The sequence below is a fragment of the Oncorhynchus mykiss genome, chromosome 12, assembly GCF_013265735.2.
Source record: "Oncorhynchus mykiss isolate Arlee chromosome 12, USDA_OmykA_1.1, whole genome shotgun sequence".
Classification (NCBI taxonomy): Eukaryota; Metazoa; Chordata; class Actinopteri; order Salmoniformes; family Salmonidae; genus Oncorhynchus; species Oncorhynchus mykiss.
In genome coordinates, this window is record NC_048576.1 from 6,562,338 (window position 1) to 6,581,615 (window position 19,278).

Here is a 19,278-nt window from a genome sequence, read left to right on the forward strand (position 1 = left end):
GGTGACTGGAGAAATCCCCCAGGTTAGTGGTGAATGGAGAAATCCCCCAGGTTAGTTGTGACTGGAGAAATCCCCCAGGTTAGTGGTGAATGGAGAAATCCCCCAGGTTAGTGGTGACTGGAGTAATCCCCCAGGTTAGTGGTGATAGTGGTGACTGAAGAAATCCCCCAGGTTAGTGGTGAATGGAGAAATCCCCCAGGTTAGTGGTGACTGGAGAATTCCCAGAGGTTAGTGGTGACTGAAGAAATCCCCCAGGTTAGTGGTGACTGGAGAAATCCCCCAGGTTAGTGGTGACTGAAGAAATCCCCCAGGTTACTGGTGATACTGGTGACTGTAGAAATCCCCCAGGTTAGTGGTGACTGGAGAAATCGCCCAGGTTAGTGGTGATAGTGGTGACTGGAGTAATCCCCCAGGTTAGTGGTGAATGGAGAAATCCCCCAGGTTAGTGGTGAATGGAGAAATCCCTCAGGTTAGTGGTGACTGGAGAAATCCCCCAGGTTAGTGGTGATAGTGGTGACTGGAGTAATCTCCCAGGTTAGTGGTGAATAGAGAAATCCCCCAGGTTAGTGGTGACTGGAGAAATCCCCCAGGTTAGTGGTGATAGTGGTGACTGGAGTAATCTCCCAGGTTAGTGGTGAATGGAGAAATCCCCCAGGTTAGTGGTGACTGGAGTAATCCCCAAGGTTAGTGGTGATAGTGGTGACTAGAGAAATCCCCCAGGTTAGTGGTGACTGGAGAAATCCCCCAGGTTAGTGGTGATAGTGATGAATGGAGAAATCCCCCAGGTTAGTGGTGATAGTGGTGACTGGAGTAATCCCCCAGGTTAGTGGTGATAGTGGTGACTGGAGTAATCCTCCAGGTTAGTGGTGACTGGAGTAATCCCCCAGGTTAGTGGTGAATGGAGAAATCCCCCAGGTTAGTGGTGATAGTGGTGAATGGAGAAATCCCCCAGGTTAGTGGTGATAGTGGTGACTGGAGAAATCCCCCAGGTTAGTGGTGATAGTGGTGAATGGAGAAATCCCCCAGGTTAGTGGTGACTGGAGAAATCCCCCAGGTTAGTGGTGATATTGGTGAATGGAGAAATCCCCCAGGTTAGTGGTGATAGTGGTGAATGGAGAAATCCCCCAGGTTAGTGGTGATAGTGGTGAATGGAGAAATCCCCCAGATTAGTGGTGACTGGAGAAATCCTCCAGGTTAGTGGTGACTGTAGAATTCCCCCAGGTTAGTGGTGATAGTGGTGAATGGAGAAATCCCCCAGGTTAGTGGTGACTGGAGAAATCCCCCAGGTTAGTGGTGACTGGAGAAATCCCCCAGGTTAGTGGTGACTGGAGAAATCCCCCAGGTTAGTGGTGACTGGAGAAATCCCCCAGGTTAGTGGTGACTGGAGAAATCCCCCAGGTTAGTGGTGACTGTAGAATTCCCCCAGGTTAGTGGTGATAGTGGTGAATGGAGAAATCCCCCAGGTTAGTGGTGACTGAAGAAATCCTCCAGGTTAATGGTGATAGTGGTGAATGGAGAAATCCCCCAGGTTAGTGGTGACTGGAGAAATCCCCCAGGTTAGTGGTGATAGTGGTGACTGGAGTAATCCCCCAGGTTAGTGGTGATAGTGGTGACTGGAGAAATCCCCCAGGTTAGTGGTGACTGGAGAAATCCCCCAGGTTAGTGGTGATAGTGGTGACTGGAGAAATCCCCCAGGTTAGTGGTGATAGTATTGACTGGAGAATTCCCCCAGTTTAGTGTCTTATGTTACGATGTGTGATGTGATGTGTGTTGTTCTCTCCTTAGTGTGTTGTTCTCTCCTTAGTTTGTTGTTCTCTCCTTAGTATGTTGTTCTATCCTTAATGTGTTGTTCTCTCCTTAGTGTGTTGTTCCCTCCTTAGTGTGTTGTTCCCTCCTTAGTGTGTGTTGTTCCCTCCTTAGTGCGTGTTGTTCCCTCCTTAGTGTGTGTTGTTCCCTCCTTAGTGTGTTGTTCTCTCCTTAGTGTGTGTTGTGCCCTCCTTAGTGTGTGTTGTTCCCTCCTTAGTGTGTTGTTCTCTCCTTAGTGTGTTGTTCTCTCCTTAGTGTGTTGTTCCCTCCTTAGTGTGTGTTGTGCCCTCCTTAGTGTGTGTTGTTCCCTCTTTAGTGTGTTGTTCCCTCCTTAGTGTGTGTTCTTCTCTCCTTAGTCTGTTGTTCTCTCCTTAGTGTGTTTTGTACTCTCCTTAGTGTGTGTTGTTCTCTCCTTAGTGTGTGTTGTTCTCTCCTTTGTGTGTTGTTCCCTCCTTAGTGTGTGTTGTTCCCTCCCTAGTGTGTGTTGTTCCCTCCTTAGTGTGTGTTCTTCTCTCCTTAGTGTGTTGATCCCTCCTTATTGTGTGTTGTTCCCTCCTTAGTGTGTGTTGTTCTCTCCTTAGTGTGTGTTGTTCTCTCCTTAGTGTGTGTTGTTCTCTCCTTAGTGTGTTGTTCTCTCCTTAGTGTGTTGTTCCCTCCTTAGTGTGTGTTGTTCTCTCCTTAGTGTGTTGTTCTCTGGTTAGTGTGTGTTGTTCCCTCCTTATTGTGTGTTGTTCCCTCCTTAGTGTGTGTTGTTCTCTCCTTAGTGTGTTGTTCCCTTCTTGTTGTGAGTTGTTCCCTCCTTAGTGTGTGTTGTTCTCTCCTTAGTGTGTTGTTCCCTCCTTAGTGTGTGTTGTCCCCTCCTTGGTGTGTTGTTCTCTCCTTAGTGTGTGTTGTTCCCTCCATAGTGTGCTGTCCCCTCCTTAGTGTGTTGTTCCCTCCTTAGTGTGTGTTGTTCCCTCCCTAGTGTGTTGTTCTCTCCTTAGTGTGTGTTGTTCCATCCCTAGTGTGTGGTTCTCTCCTTTGTGTGTTCTGCTCTCCTTAGTGTGTGTTGTTCTCTCCTTAGTGTGTTGTTCTCTCCTTAGTGTGTTCTGCTCTCCTTAGTTTGTGTTGTTCTCTCCTTAGTGTGTTGTTCTCTCCTTAGTGTGTGTTGTTCTCTCCTTAGTGTGTTGTTCTCTCCTTAGTGTGTGTTGTTCACTCCTTAGTGTGTGTTGTTCCCTCCTTAGTGTGTGTTGTTCCCTCCTTAGTGTGTGTTGTTTCCTCCTTAGTGTGTATTGTTTCCTCCTTAGTGTGTGTTATTCTCTCCTTAGTGTGTTCTGCTCTCCTTAGTGTGTGTTGTTCTCTCCTTAGTGTGTTGTTCCCTCCTTAGTGTGTGTTTTTCGCTCCTTAGTGTGTGTTGTTCCCTCCTTAGTGTGTGTTGTTCCCTCCTTAGTGTGTTGTTCTCCGGTTACTGTGTGTTGTTCCCTCCTTAGTTTGTGTTGTTCCCTCCGTAGTGTGTTGTTCCCTCCTTAGTGTGTGTTTTCCCCTCCTTGGTGTGTTGTTCCCTCCATAGTGTGCTGTCCCCTCCTTAGTGTGTTGTTCCCTCCTTAGTGTGTTGTTCTCTCCTTAGTGTGTTGTTCCCTCCATAGTGTGCTGTCCCCTCCTTAGTGTGGTGTTCCCTCCTTAGTGTGTGTTGTTCCCTCCTTAGTGTGTTGTTCCCTCCTTAGTGTGTTGTTCCCTCCTTAGTGTGTTGTTCCCTCCTTAGTGTGTTGTTCCCTCCTTAGTTTGTTGTTCTCTCCTTAGTGTGTTGTTCCCTCCTTAGTGTGTTGTTCTCTCCTTAGTGTGTTGTTCCCTCCTTATTGAGTTGTTCCCTCCTTAGTGTGTTGTTCCCCATTTACATTGTATTTGCCCTCAGCAACAGTCTCTTGTTCCGATAGTTCTATATAAACCACAGGGCTTGTTAGTAGATGAGACAACACTAAGAAAATTTACATTTAACGAACAGACTGAGGTAACACAACAATGAGTGAGTGATTCACATGGGGTTTTTCTGGCCCCAAAAACATTATAGTGAAGTTAAAACGCCGTAGGACATACTGGCCTCGGGATGAGAATGAATTAAACATTTTGAGCCTTTTGAAAAAATGATTCAGATGATGTTTCCCATTGAAATATGTAGTCATTCACCCACTGACATCCACAATATTTTAGACACTAGTTTAACCAGCCACTAGTTTAACCAGCCACTAGTTTAACCAGCCACTATTATAACCAGCCACTAGTATAACCAGACACTAGTTTAACCAGCCACTAGTTTAACCAGCCACTAGTTTAACGAGCCACTATTATAACCAGCCATTAATTTAACCAGCCACTAGTTTAACCAGCCACTAGTTTAACCAGCCACTATTATAACCAGCCACTAGTTTAACCAGCCACTATTATAACCAGACACTAGTTTAACCAGCCACTAGTTTAACCAGCCCCTAGTTTAACCAGCCACTTGTTTAACCAGCCACTAGTTTAACCAGACCCTAGTTTAACCAGCCCCTAGTTTAACCAGCCACTAGTTTAACCAGCCACTAGTTTAACCAGCCACTAGTTTAACCAGCCACTAGTTTAACCAGCCACTAGTTTAACCCACTAGTTTAACCAGCCACTAGTATAACCAGCCACTAGTTTAACCAGACCCTAGTTTAACCAGCCCCTAGTTTAACCAGCCACTAGTTTAACTAGCCACTATTATAACCAGCCACTAGTTTAACCAGACACTATTATAACCAGACACTAGTTTAACCAGACACTATTATAACCAGACACTATTATAACCACTCAACGCTCAGTTGTCTCTCTCTCCCTCTCTCCCTCTCTCCCTCCCTCTCTCTCTCTCTCTCCCTCTCTCCCTCTCTCCCTCTCTCTCTCTCTCTCTCTCTCTCTCCAGAGCCTGGAACCACCAGGGGCCTTCTGTTTCTCCAACAGCCCCAGAGAGTCACCTCCCTCCTGGGGAGAGATGCTGTGTTGGAGTGCTCCGCTTCGGGGTTCCCCACCCCCGCCTTCCACTGGATGAGAGGCACTGAGATAATCCAGAGCAGGTGAGTGACTCATTGTTTCAGTTTCAAATGACACTCTATTCACTATTTAGTGCAATACTTTGCAATATGGGCTCTGGGCAAATGTAGTGCACGATATAGGGAATAGGGTTCCATAGGGCTCTGGTCTAAAGTAGTGCACTATATTAGGGAATAGGGTTCCATAGGCCTCTGGTCTAAAGTAGTGCACTATATAGGGACTAGGGTTCCATAGGCCTCTGGTCTAAAGTAGTGCACTATGTAGGGAATAGGGTTCCATAGGGCTCTGGTCTAAAGTAGTGCACTATATAGGGAATAGGGTTCCATAGGGCTCTGGTCTAAAGTAGTGCACTATATAGAGAAAAGTGTGCCACCTATCTGTTCCATGATACCTTTGACATGTGTGATGACAGAGCTGGTGAGAGGCAGATCATCAAACCACTACCCATCTGGCAAAGCTGGTTGAAGTGACGACATTACAGACTGGTTGATGTGACGACATTACAGACTGGTTGAAGAGACGACATTACAGACTGGTTGAAGTGACGACATTACAGACTGGTTGAAGTGACGACATTACAGACTGGTTGAAGAGACGACATTACAAACTGGTGGAAGTGACGACATTACAGACTGGTTGAAGAGACGACATTACAGACTGGTTGAAGAGACGACATTACAGACTGGTTGAAGAGACGACATTACAGACTGGTTGAAGAGACGACAAACTGGTTGAAGTGATGACATTACAGACCGATTGAAGTGACGACATTACAGAATGGTTGAAGTGACGACATTACAGACTGGTTGAAGATACGACATTACAGACTGGTTGAAGAGACGACATTACAGACTGGTTGAAGTGACGACATTTCAAACTGGTTGAAGTGATGACATTACAGACTGGTTGAAGATACGACATTACAAACTGGTGGAAGTGACGACATTACAGACTGGTTGAAGAGACGACATTACAGACTGGTTGAAGATACGACATTACAGACTGGTTGAAGAGACGACATTACAGACTGGTTGAAGAGACGACAAACTAGTTGAAGTGATGACATTACAGACCGATTTAAGTGATGACATTACAGAATGGTTGAAGTGACATCATTACAGACTGGTTGAAGAGTAGACAAACTGTTTGAATTGATGACATTACAGACCGATTGAAGTGATGACATTACAGACTTCTTATGGATAGTGGGAAGAACTGACGACATCACAACCAGACTAGAACCAGTCTGTAATGTCGCCACTTCTTCCCACTGTCCATAAGAAGTAAGTAATTTTTTGGGTCACAGAATCAGCCTCCACATTGTCCTAACTATTTCTGAAGGAGAATATGATATACCTGGGTATCACAGGTTCACAGGTCACTGAACACACTCCCATTGTTCCTTATTGTGTAGACCTACACATCTGTGTTGTCTTGGACAGTTTTGTTCCTCCGTGTCTCTGCAGGTCTAAGAAGTACTCCCTGCTGGGCGGCAGTAACCTCCTGATCAGCAGCGTAACAGACGATGATTCAGGCTCCTACAGCTGCGTGGCGTTTAACAAGAACCAGAACATCACGGCTTCCTGCGAGCTGTCCGTTCTCGGTAAGTCCTACGAGACCGCCGCTCGTCTCACGAGGGGGGATTTCTCTCTGCGGGCACACACAGACAGACATACATACGCATGTGCGCACACACACACACACGCGGCCACACACACTAAGAGAGGCAAAACTCTACGAGCGTCTCTCTTTCCGTGTCTCTTCTCCATCGCCTTTCATGCCCACTAATCTGTGGAAATGTAAACGTTTTCAGTTCACAACTCGCTGGAGGAGCTGCCGGACAAAACGCTGGAACACCAGGGAGTTGGGAAATGCCAAACTCTGTCAGGGTTTTAAACAGAGTACCAAGCTTTAAGTTTGGACTGGCATTTTCAAGTGACAAAAATGAACCACATGACAACTATACGTTACTTAGGAATTTGTTTAACATAGATGAACTACATGACAACTATACGTTACTTAGGAATTTGTTTAACAGAGATGAACTACATGACAACTATACGTTACTTAGGAATTTGTTTAACAGAGATGAACTACATGACAACTATACGTTACTTAGGAATTTGTTTAACATAGATGAACTACATGACAACTATACGTTACTTAGGAATTTGTTTAACAGAGATGAACTACATGACAACTATACGTTACTTAGGAATTTGTTTAACAGAGATGAACTACATGACAACTATACGTTACTTAGGAATTTGTTTAACAGAGATGAACTACATGACAACTATACGTTACTTAGGAATTTGTTTAACATAGATGAACTACATGACAACTACAGCTTGGGCTGGGAGTTGAGCCATGGACCTCAAAATAAGATATCATCACCATACTGCCGATACCATGTTATCACCATACTGCCGATACGTATTATCACCATACTGCCGATACCATATTACCACCATACTGCCGATACCATGTTATCACCATACTGCCGATACCAAATTACCACCATACTGCCGATACCATATTACCACCATACTGCCGATACCATGTTATCACCATACTACCGATACCATATTACCACCATACTGCCGATACCATATTATCACCATACTGCCGATACCAAATTACCACCATACTGCCGATACCATATTACCACCATACTGCCGATACCATGTTATCACCATACTGCCGATACCATATTACCACCATACTGCCGATACCATATTACCACCATACTGCCGATACCATATTATCACCATACTGCCGATACCATATTATCACCATACTGCCGATACCATATTACCACCATACTGCCGATACCATGTTATCACCATACTACCGATACCATATCATCACCATACTGCCGATACCATATTATCACCATACTGCCGATACCATATTATCACCATACTGCCGATACCATATTACCACCATACTGCCGATACCATGTTATCACCATACTGCCGATACCATATTACCACCATACTGCCGATACCATATTAACACCATACTGCCGATACCATATTATCACCATACTGCCGATACCATATTATCACCATACTGCCGATACCATGTTATCACCATACTACCGATACCATATTATCACCATACTGCCGATACCATATTATCACCATACTGCCGATACCATATTATCACCATACTGCCGATACGTATTATCACCTTACTGCCGATACCATATTATCACCATACTGCCGATACCATATTATCACCATACAGCCGATACCATATTATCACCATACTGCCGATACCATATTATCACCATACTGCCGATACGTATTATCACCTTACTGCCGATACCATATTATCACCATACTGCCGATACCATATTATCACCATAATGCCGATACGTATTATCACCTTACTGCCGATACCATATTATCACCATACTGCCGATACCATATTATCACCATACTGCCGATACGTATTATCACCTTACTGCCGATACCATATTATCACCATACTGCCGATACCATATTATCACCATACTGCCGATACCATATTAACACCATACTGCCGATACGTATTATCACCTTACTGCCGATACCATATTATCACCATACTGCCGATACCATATTATCACCATACTGCCGATACCATATTATCACCATACTGCCGATACCATATTATCACCATACTGCCGATACGTATTATCACCTTACTGCCGATACCATATTATCACCATACTGCCGATACCATATTATCACCACCCGATATTATCACCACACGATATTATCACCACACGATATTATCACCATACCATATTATCACCATACCATATTATCACAATACCATATTATCACCATTTTGAGAGACCTCACCATACCATATTATCACCATACCATATTTTCACCATACCATATTATCACAATACCATATTATCACCATACCATATTATCACCATACCATATTATCACCATACCATATTATCACAATACCATATTATCACCATTTTGAGAGACCTCACCATACCATATTATCACCATACCATATTATCACCATACCATATTATCACCATACTATATTATCACCATACCATATTATCACCATACCATATTATCACCATACCATATTATCACCATACCATATTATCACCATACCATATTATCACCATACCATATTATCACAATACCATATTATCACCATTTTGAGAGACCTCACCATACCATATTATCACCATACCATATTATCACCATACCATATTATCACCATACTATATTATCACCATACCATATTATCACCATACCATATTATCATCATACCATATTATCACCATACCATATTATCACCATACTATATTATCACCATACTATATTATCACCATACTATATTATCACCATACTATATTATCACCATACTGCCAAAATGATGGGGCTATATATTGTGATTCTCACTATTCTATATTCATCGTGATATTATGATGTTATGCGCCATACGTATTGCTCACCATATGTCTGTCTGCTGCAAGAGAGCCAGGGAAATGAAAGTGCTGTAAACGTGTTGGCTGGCTATTTCAAAAACAAGATGAAGAACGAGCTATGGGATGAAAACGTAGAGTTCAGCGTTCTGCCGCTGGTACCACGGACTGGCACTAACACCCGTTTATCACAGACTGATTTCAATACCTTATTTTACAGCAGCAAGAGGACAGAGTTTGTGATGTCTGTATTACAACCCAATGTGGGGTTAAATGGCCTTTTGATGTAATGTAAACGGTGAGTGTGCAGGGTTGTCGCAAGGCACTGTATAGGAGTAGTACTGTATAGGAGTAGTACTGTATAGGAGTAGTACTGTATAGGAGTAGTACTGTATAGGAGCAGCAGTACTGTATAGGAGCAGTAGTACTGTATAGGAGCAGTAGTACTGTATAGGAGCAGCAGTACTGTATAGGAGCAGTAGTACTGTATAGGAGCAGTAGTACTGTATAGGAGCAGTAGTACTGTATAGGAGCAGTAGTACTGTATAGGAGTAGTACTGTATAGGAGCAGCAGTACTGTATAGGAGCAGTAGTACTGTATAGGGGCAGTAGTACTGTATAGGAGCAGCAGTACTGTATAGGAGCAGTAGTACTGTATAGGAGTAGTACTGTATAGGAGCAGCAGTACTGTATAGGAGCAGTACTGTATAGGAGCAGCAGTACTGTATAGGAGCAGTAGTACTGTATAGGAGTAGTACTGTATAGGAGCAGTAGCACTGTATAGGAGCAGTAGTACTGTATAGGAGCAGTAGTACTGTATAGGAGCAGTAGTACTGTATAGGAGTAGTACTGTATAGGAGCAGCAGTACTGTATAGGAGCAGTAGTACTGTATAGGAGTAGTACTGTATAGGAGCAGTAGCACTGTATAGGAGCAGCAGTACTGTATAGGAGTAGTACTGTATAGGAGCAGCAGTACTGTATAGGAGCAGCAGTACTGTATAGGAGCAGTAGTACTGTATAGGAGTAGTACTGTATAGGAGCAGTAGCACTGTATAGGAGCAGTAGTACTGTATAGGAGTAGTACTGTATAGGAGCAGCAGTACTGTATAGGAGCAGCAGTACTGTATAGGAGCAGTAGTACTGTATAGGAGTAGTACTGTATAGGAGCAGCAGTACTGTATAGGAGCAGTAGTACTGTATAGGAGCAGTAGTACTGTATAGGAGTAGTACTGTATAGGAGCAGCAGTACTGTATAGGAGCAGTAGTACTGTATAGGAGCAGTAGTACTGTATAGGAGCAGCAGTACTGTATAGGAGCAGTAGTACTGTATAGGAGCAGTAGTACTGTATAGGAGCAGCAGTACTGTATAGGAGCAGCAGTACTGTATAGGAGCAGTAGTACTGTATAGGAGCAGCAGTACTGTATAGGAGCAGCAGTACTGTATAGGAGCAGTAGTACTGTATAGGAGCAGTAGTACTGTATAGGAGCAGCAGTACTGTATAGGAGCAGCAGTACTGTATAGGAGCAGTAGTACTGTACAGGGGCAGTAGTACTCTAGTACAGCAGTAGTACTGTATCAGTAGTACTGTATCAGTAGTATTGTATCAGTAGTACTGTATCAGTAGTATTGTATCAGTAGTACTGTATAGGAGCAGTAGTATTGTATCAGTAGTACTGTATAGGAGCAGTAGTATTGTATCAGTAGTACTGTATAGGAGCAGTAGTGTTGTATTTATTTATTTTACTTTTATGTAACCAGGCAAGTCAGTGAAGAACAAATTCTTATTTTCAATGACGGCCTAGGAACAGTGGGTTAACTGGTCTAGGAACAGTGGGTTAACTGCCTGTTCAGGAGCAGAACGACAGAGGTTTGAACTTGCAACCTTCCGGTTACTAGTCCAACGCTCTAACCACTAGGCTACCCTGCCGCCAAACACAACAGGTGTGTAGGTTGACCTTACAGTGAAATGTTTACTTAAAAGTCCTTAAACAACAATGCAGTTCAAGAAATAGAGTTAAGAACATATTTACTAATTAAACAAAAGTAAAAAATCAAATAAAAAGTAACACGATAAAATAATAATAACGAGGCTGTTTACAGGGGGTGTCGGTACAGAGTCATTGTGCGTGGGTGCACGTTAGTGAAGGTGAATATATATACATGTAGGTAGAGGGGTAAAGTGGCTATGCATATGTAATAAACAACCAGTAGCAGAAGTGGGGGGTTGTTATGGTAACAGCAGTTCGTCTGTTCTGAAGCCAAAGTGGAATGCATCACAAATGGTACCCTATTTCCTACATAGTGCACTACCCTGGTTAAAAGTAGTGCACTATATATATAGGGAATAGGGTTCCATAGGGCTCTGGTCTAAAGTAGTGCACTATATAGGGAATAGGGTTCCATAGGGCTCTGGTCTAAAGTAGTGCACTATATAGGGAATAGGGTTCCATAGGGCTCTGGTCTAAAGTAGTGCACTATATAGGGAATAGGGTTCCATAGGTCTCTGGTCTAAAGTAGTGCACTATATAGGGAATAGGGTTCCATAGGGCTCTGGTCTAAAGTAGTGCACTATATAGGGAATAGGGTGCCATGTAGGCTTGGAGAAGAAGCAGGAATCAGAGGCCTTCCCACATGTTTTGCACATTAGTTATTGGGTCATGCTATAATTCTGATGGGGATGGCTGTGGTAGTAATGGCTTTTTGAATGGAGGAGAGAAGAGAGGGATGGAGAGATGAGATAGGGATGGAGAGAGGGGTGAAAAGAGGAGAGAGGGATGGAGAGATGAGAGAGGGATGGAAAGAGGAGAGAGGGATGGAGAGATGAGAGAGGGATGGAGAGAGGAGAAAGGGATGGAGAGATGAGAGAGGGATGGAGAGAGGAGAGAGGGATGTAGAGAGGAGAGAGGGATGGAGAGAGGGATGGAGAGATGAGAGAGGGATGGAGAGAGAGATGGATCGACATGAGAGGGACGGAGAGATGAGAGAGGGATGGAGAGATGAGAGAGGGATGGAGAGAGGAGAGAGGGATGGAGAGAGGGATGGAGAGATGAGAGAGGGATGGAGAGATGAGAGCGGGATTGAGAGAGGAGAAAGGGATGAAGAGAGGAGAGGAGAGGGGGATGGAGAGATGAGAGAGGGATGGAGAGAGGAGGGAGGGATGGAGAGAGGAGAGAGGGATGGAGAGATGAGAGAGGGATGGAGAGATGAGAGAGGGATGGAGAGAGGAGAGAGGGATGGAGAGATGAGAGAGGGATGGAGAGAGGAGAGGGATGGAGAGATGAGAGAGGGATGGAGAGAGGAGAGAGGGATCAAAAAGGAGAGAGGGATGGAGAGAGGAGAGATGGATGGAGAGAGGAGAGAGGGATGGAGAGATGAGAGAGGATGGAAAGAAAAGAGAGGGATGTAGAGAATAAAGAGGGATGGAGAGAGGGATGGAGATAGGAGAGAGGGATGGAGAGAGGAGAGAGGGATGGAGAGAGGAGAGAGAGAGATGTAGAGAGGAGAGAGAGATGGAGAGAGGAGAGAGGGATGGATAGAGGAGAGAGGGATGGAGAGAGGAGAGAGAGATGGAGAGAGGAGAGAGGGATGGAGAGAGGAGAGAGGAGAGACGAGAGAGGGATGGAGAGAGGAGAGAGGGATGGAGAGAGGAGAGAGGAGAGAGGGATGGAGAGAGGAGAGAGGGGAAAGGGATGGAGAGAGAGATGGAGCAACATGAGAGGGACGGAGAGATGAGAGAGGGATGGAGAGATGAGAGAGGGATGGAGAGATGAGAAAGGCATGGAGAGAGGAGAGGAGAGGGGGATGGAGAGATGAGAGAGGGATGGAGAGAGGAGGGAGGGATGGAGAGAGGAGAGAGGGATGGAGAGATGAGAGAGGGATGGAAAGAGAGATGGAGCGACTTGAGAGGGATGGAGAGAGAGATGGAGCAACATGAGAGGGACGGAGAGAGGAGAGAGGGATGGAGAGATGAGAGAGGGATGGAGAGATGAGAGGGATGGAGAGAACAGAGATGGATGGAGAGAGGAGAGAGGAGAGAGGGATGGAGAGAGGAGAAGAGGGATGGAGAGATGAGAGAGGGATGGAGAGAGGAGAGAGGGATGGAAAGAGAGATTGAGCGACTTGAGAGGGATGGAGAGAGGAGAGCGGAGAGAGCGGACTGTGGATATAATCTGCCACAGATGGATTTGGAGAAGAGAACTGCTCTCTCTCTCTCTCATCCTCTCCCCCCCATCCCTCTCTCTCTCTCTCAGTGAAGGATAGTTACTGTGGCAGATGGCGGGGCTGAAGAACACTTATGGTGGGGATTTGTGTTATCTCACACAGAGAGCACTCAAGCTGGCGTCAGAGCCATATGAAATATACTTGGTGTATTTCTGAGCACCTCCGAGACGTATGACACCTACTAATGGTCTAGTTACATTAGACGAAATCGAAATGAGGGAGGTTGTTCAGGGGGGATGGGTGGGCGTAATCCGCGACAGTCTAGCGTTCCAAAGGCTGCATGGTCAGTTTGGTCGGGAACAACTGTAGCGTCCCATAACCCTAATTCTAAACTTAACACAATTCACCGACTAACCTGCTACGTAAATTCACCTAGCCTTTGTCGATAATTCACCTAGCCTTTGTTGTTAGTTCTCCTAACCTTTGTCGATAATTCACCTAACCTTTGTGGTTAGTTCTCCTAACCTTTGTCGATAATTCTCCTAAACTTTGTTGTTAGTTCCCCTAACCTTTGTCGATAGTTCTCCTAAATGCCAACGTAATTATCCTCGTAATTCTCCTTTGTTGTCATGGCGCAACAAGCAACCTGGTCTCAGATAAAGACGTATGATATGATACATCCTCTAATTCATTTGACCGGAGCCCTGGGTGTAGCTACTGTGTGAATTAAGGCTCCCACTCTGTCACATATGGCACCCTATGGGTCCTGGTCAAAACAGTGCACTACATAGGGAATGGGGTGCCATTTGGTCCACAACCTAGCTGTTGAAGCAGGTAACGGTATCTAAGCAGCTGGAGGCAGGTTTATTTTTAAGCTTTTTAAATCAGACTGGTTAGAATCAAATCAGACTGGTTAGAGTCAAATCAGACTGGTTAGAGTCAAATCAGACTGGTTAGAATCAAATCAGACTGGTTAGAGTCAAATCAGACTGGTTAGAGTAAAATCAGACTGGTTAGAGTCTAATCAGACTGGTTAGAGTCTAATCAGACTGGTTAGAGTCAAAACAGACTGGTTAGAGTAAAATCAGACTGGTTAGAGTTAAATCAGACCGGTTAGAGTCAAATCAGACTGGTTAGAGTCTAATCAGACTGGTTAGAGTCAAATCAGACTGGTTAGAGTCTAATCAGACTGGTTAGGGTCAAATCAGACTGGTTAGTCAAATCAGACCGGTTAGAGTCAAATCAGACTGGTTAGAGTCATTACAGCACTGCTTTAGTACTCTTTAATGGTGCTAAGTCTCTCCTGGATTGACATAGCTGACTGAGCTGTGTGTGTGTGTGTGTGCGTGTGTGCGTGTGTGCGTGTGTGTGTGTGTGTGTGTGTGTGTGTGTGTGTGTGTGTGTGTGTGTGTGTGTGTGTGTGTGTGTAAGGTGTGGTGTAATAATAATAATGTGTAAACTGTTTTTTTAACCCTTTAATTTAACTCAAGTATAGCCTCACTAAAACATGTATTTAATACTATAGTATAGCCTCACTAAAATATGTATTTAATACTATAGTATAGTCTCACTAAAACATGTAATTAATACTATAGTATAGCCTCACTAGAACATGTATTTAATACTATAGTATAGCCTCACTAAAACATGTATTTAATACTATAGTATAGCCTCACTAAAACATGTATTTAATACTATAGTATAGTCTCACTAAAACATGTATTTAATACTATAGTATAGTCTCACTAAAACATGTATTTAATACTATAGTATAGCCTCACTAGAACATGTATTTAATACTATAGTATAGTCTCACTAAAACATGTATTTAATACTATAGTATAGCCTCACTAAAACATGTATTTAATACTATAGTATAGCCTCACTAGAACATGTATTTATCGTTATGGTGGGAGACTATAAAACAGTGTTAAGTGCCTCAATGGACCGTAAAAGGTAATCACTCTACAAACTATCATCACCGTGCCCTTAAGGAAATCACAAATATTATGGACACATTAGAAATAGTGGATATTTGGAGATAAAAAAAACCCGACCTAGTGAGATATACACGGAGGAGATTTAATCAATCTAGTCGTCTTGACTACTTTCATGTCTCTTTCTCTCTTGCATCAAAGGTTGGAACATTTTTAATAGGAGACAGAATACGATTGGATCATAATCTAATTGGCCTTCACATAACTCTTATAGTTTTTCCACGGGACAGGGATTTTGGAAATTTAATCAAAGTTTACTGGAGGACAACTTATTTTTTAATTAAGACAAATTAATTTATAACTGAATTTTTCCAGTTTAATATAGGTTGAGCAAATCCCCTTATTTTGTGGGATACCTTTAAAGGTCAGAGGTCATTCAATTCAAATATTCATCCATAATTTAAAAAAAAATTCTGGCTAAAGAGACAAGACTCACAAAGGAAATCCATGAACTCATAGTACAGGTAGATAGCAATTAAAACAATTCTACAGAGATACAAAATGTGTTAGAGGAAAAACAAAAATAACTTGAGGAACTTATTCAAGAACAATCTAATGTAATCTAATACAACAATAAAACAAACTGGATGGAATATGGAGAAAATTTCACAAAATTCTTCCAAATAAGGAACGCTAATAAGAAGACTTTGCAGAAACTCGTTACTGAAGACGATGATCGATGATCGATGATTCTCCGAATTATATTTTAAAAGAGGAAGCTAATTATTTGAGGCAGATGTTCTCTTTTCCGTCTCATCCTTTCCCACTGAATGAAGATTACGGTAAGGAATTCTTTCCAAATAATATAAAAAATGGAAAATTACCAAATGTACAGAAAGATCAGTGTGAAGGCCAAAATACAGAGGAATAACTTTTTGAGGCTATTAAATCCTTTCAGTCTGGAAAAACCCCAAGGCTTGATGGCATATGGCATACCAGTAGAGGTATGTCAAGTATTTTTTGATATACTAAAAGCTCCATTGTTAGATTGTTTTAACTACTCCTTTGGAAAAGCTCCTTTGGAAATGGTAGTATGTCAGGTACTCAGCAGGAAGGTCTGATTTCTCTGTTATTAAAACACGACCCAGATGGCAAATATAAAGACCCAGTCTATCTAAAAAAACTGGAGGCCCCTTACACTTCAATGTTGTGATGCAAAAATTCTAGTGAAATGCAGAGCACTCAGAATTAAAAGGGTTTTACCAGGTATTGTTCATCCTGATCAGACAGGTTTTTTACGACGATACATTGGAGATAATATACGACAACTACTAGAAATAATAGAACATCATGAAACATGTAAGAAGCCAGGACTGGTATTTATAGCGGATTTTGAAAAGGCATTTGATAAAGTAAGACTGGATTTTATTTAAAAAATGCCTGGATATTTTAAATTTCGATAATTCTCTTATAAAATGGGTCAAAAAATAATGTATAGCAACCCCAGGTGTAAAATAGTGAATAACGGCTACTTCTCAGAGAGTTTTGAATTGTCAAGAGGAGGTAAACAAGGGTGTCCACTGTCACCATATCTATTTGTTATGGACATCGAAATGCTAGCTATTAAAATCAGATCCAATAACAACATTAGAGGAATAGAAATCCAAGGCTTAAAAACAAAGGTGTCCATGTATGCCGATGACTCAAGTTTTATATTAAGTCCTCAAGCTAGATCCCTGCAATGTCTCATTAAAGATCTAGATAACTTTTCTGTACTCTCTGGACTAAAACCTAATTATGATAAGTGTACAATATTACGTATTGGATCTTTAAAAAAATACAACTTTTACATTACCCTGCAGTTTACCTACGAAATGGGCTGATGGTGAAGTAGACCTACTTGGTATTCATATCACAAAATATATAAATAAGCTCTCCACAATGAATTTCAATAGAAAACTTGTAAAAATAGACCTGCAAACATGGAGAGGTAAATATCTGTCTATTTATGGAAAAATTGCCCTGATTAACTTCTTAGTCATATCTCAGTTTACTCACTTACTTATGGTGCTGCCTACTCCTGATGATTCATTTTTCAAATCATATGAGCAAAACATATTTTGCTTTATTTGGGACGCTAAACCAGACAAAATAAAACGTGCATATCTATATAATGAAAATGAATTGGGTGGGTTGAGATTATAAAAGCTCTAAATCTCTCTTTAAAAGCTTCACTTATTCAAAAGTTTTATTTTAACCCTAAATGGTTCTCAAGTAGATTACTAAAAAAAGCTCACTGATTGTTTAAAAATAGCCTTTTTGCCTTTGTGCAGATTGCCATGTCTCATTTTCAATTAATTTAAAATTATACTTTCCTTTTCAAATGAGCATTGCAGAGCTGGCTACAATTTCAATTTCATCCCCTGAAAAGATAGAACAAATATTACAACAAATATTATGGCTGAACTCAAATGTGCTGGTTGATAAAATACCTGTATTTATGGGAAAGATGTTTGAAAAGGGTATTTTGTTCTTACATGATATTGTAAATTGGAATGGTAGAGTTATGTACTTCATGGGAGTCATCTTAATTGTACGGGAAGGTCTGCTCAGTCCAAGTGTACAACAATTGACTACAGTATTATCCCAAAAATGGAGGAGACAGGTGGCAGCGGGAGGAGGTAGGGAACTGGTCTGTCTACCCAATATAAAGGATCAAAACTGGAGGAGGCGGGAGGAGGTAGGGAACTGGTCTGTCTGCCCAATATAAAGGATCACAACTGGAGGAGGAATAAAAACAGCATAAATAGGAAAGTTTACCAGTTTCATTTGAGGACCAGGATGTTGACAACTGTGCCATACAGATTGCAAAATAGTTGGGAAGATATTTTTGATGTACCGATTCCATAGTACAGGGTGTATGAGTTGATATATAAAACAACGCAAGATTCAAGACCTCGTGCTTTTCAGCTAAAATGATTATATAAAATTATTGCCACCAACAAAATGTTGAATATTTGGGGCATAAAATCATTGAAGCTCTGCAGATTTTGTTGTGAGGATACCGAATCAATAGACCAATTATTTTGGTATTGCCATCAGGTAGCCTGTTTCTGGTCTCATGTTCAGAAATGGCTGAAAATGCATAGCATTCATCTAAAATTGACCCGAGAAATAGTACTGTTAGGAAATCTTGAGAGACCAGGTCAGACAATTACTAATATACTAATACTCTTAGTAAAAGTATTTATCTTCAACTCGCAATCTGTGGATTCTATTTGATTAGATAGATTGAAATTGTATGTTAAACATCACATCATAGTTGAAAGATATGTGTCGCGTAGAAACACAAAGAGGGTGGCCAGCAGAGATAGATGGGATGAGCTGAGGGAAGCTGAGGGTTGGGATGGGATGGGGGAAGCTAAGGGTTGGGATGGGATGGGCTGAGGGAAGCTGAGGGTTGGGATGGGATGGGCTGAGGGAAGCTGAGGGTTGGGATGGGATGGGCTGAGGGAAGCTGTGGGATGGGATGGGATGGGCTGAGGGAAGCTGAGGGTTGGGATGGGATGGACTGAGGGAAGCTGAGGGTTGGGATGGGATGGGCTGAGGGAAGCTGAGGGTTGGGATGGGATGGGCTGAGGGAAGCTGAGGGTTGGGATGGGATGGGCTGAGGGAAGCTGAGGGTTGGGATGGGATGGACTGAGGGAAGCTGAGGGTTGGGATGGGATGGACTGAGGGAAGCTGAGGGTTGGGATGGGATGGGCTGAGGGAAGCTGAGGGTTGGGATGGGATGGGCTGAGGGAAGCTGAGGGTTGGGATGGGATGGACTGAGGGAAGCTGAGGGTTGGGATGGGATGGGCTGAGGGAAGCTGAGGGT

The 19,278-nt window shown here is 42.7% G+C and overlaps 1 protein-coding gene across 1 annotated transcript in view; it reads left to right on the forward strand.

Moving 5' to 3' along the window:
* dcc (DCC netrin 1 receptor) overlaps positions 1–19,278 on the forward strand; it is a 600,603-nt gene that overhangs the window by 260,612 nt on the left and 320,713 nt on the right. Inside the window, exons 4-5 of the mRNA XM_036936778.1 lie at positions 4,724–4,874; positions 6,318–6,454. Of these exons, the coding sequence (XP_036792673.1) occupies positions 4,724–4,874; positions 6,318–6,454 (288 nt within the window). The remainder of the gene's footprint in view (positions 1–4,723; positions 4,875–6,317; positions 6,455–19,278) is intronic.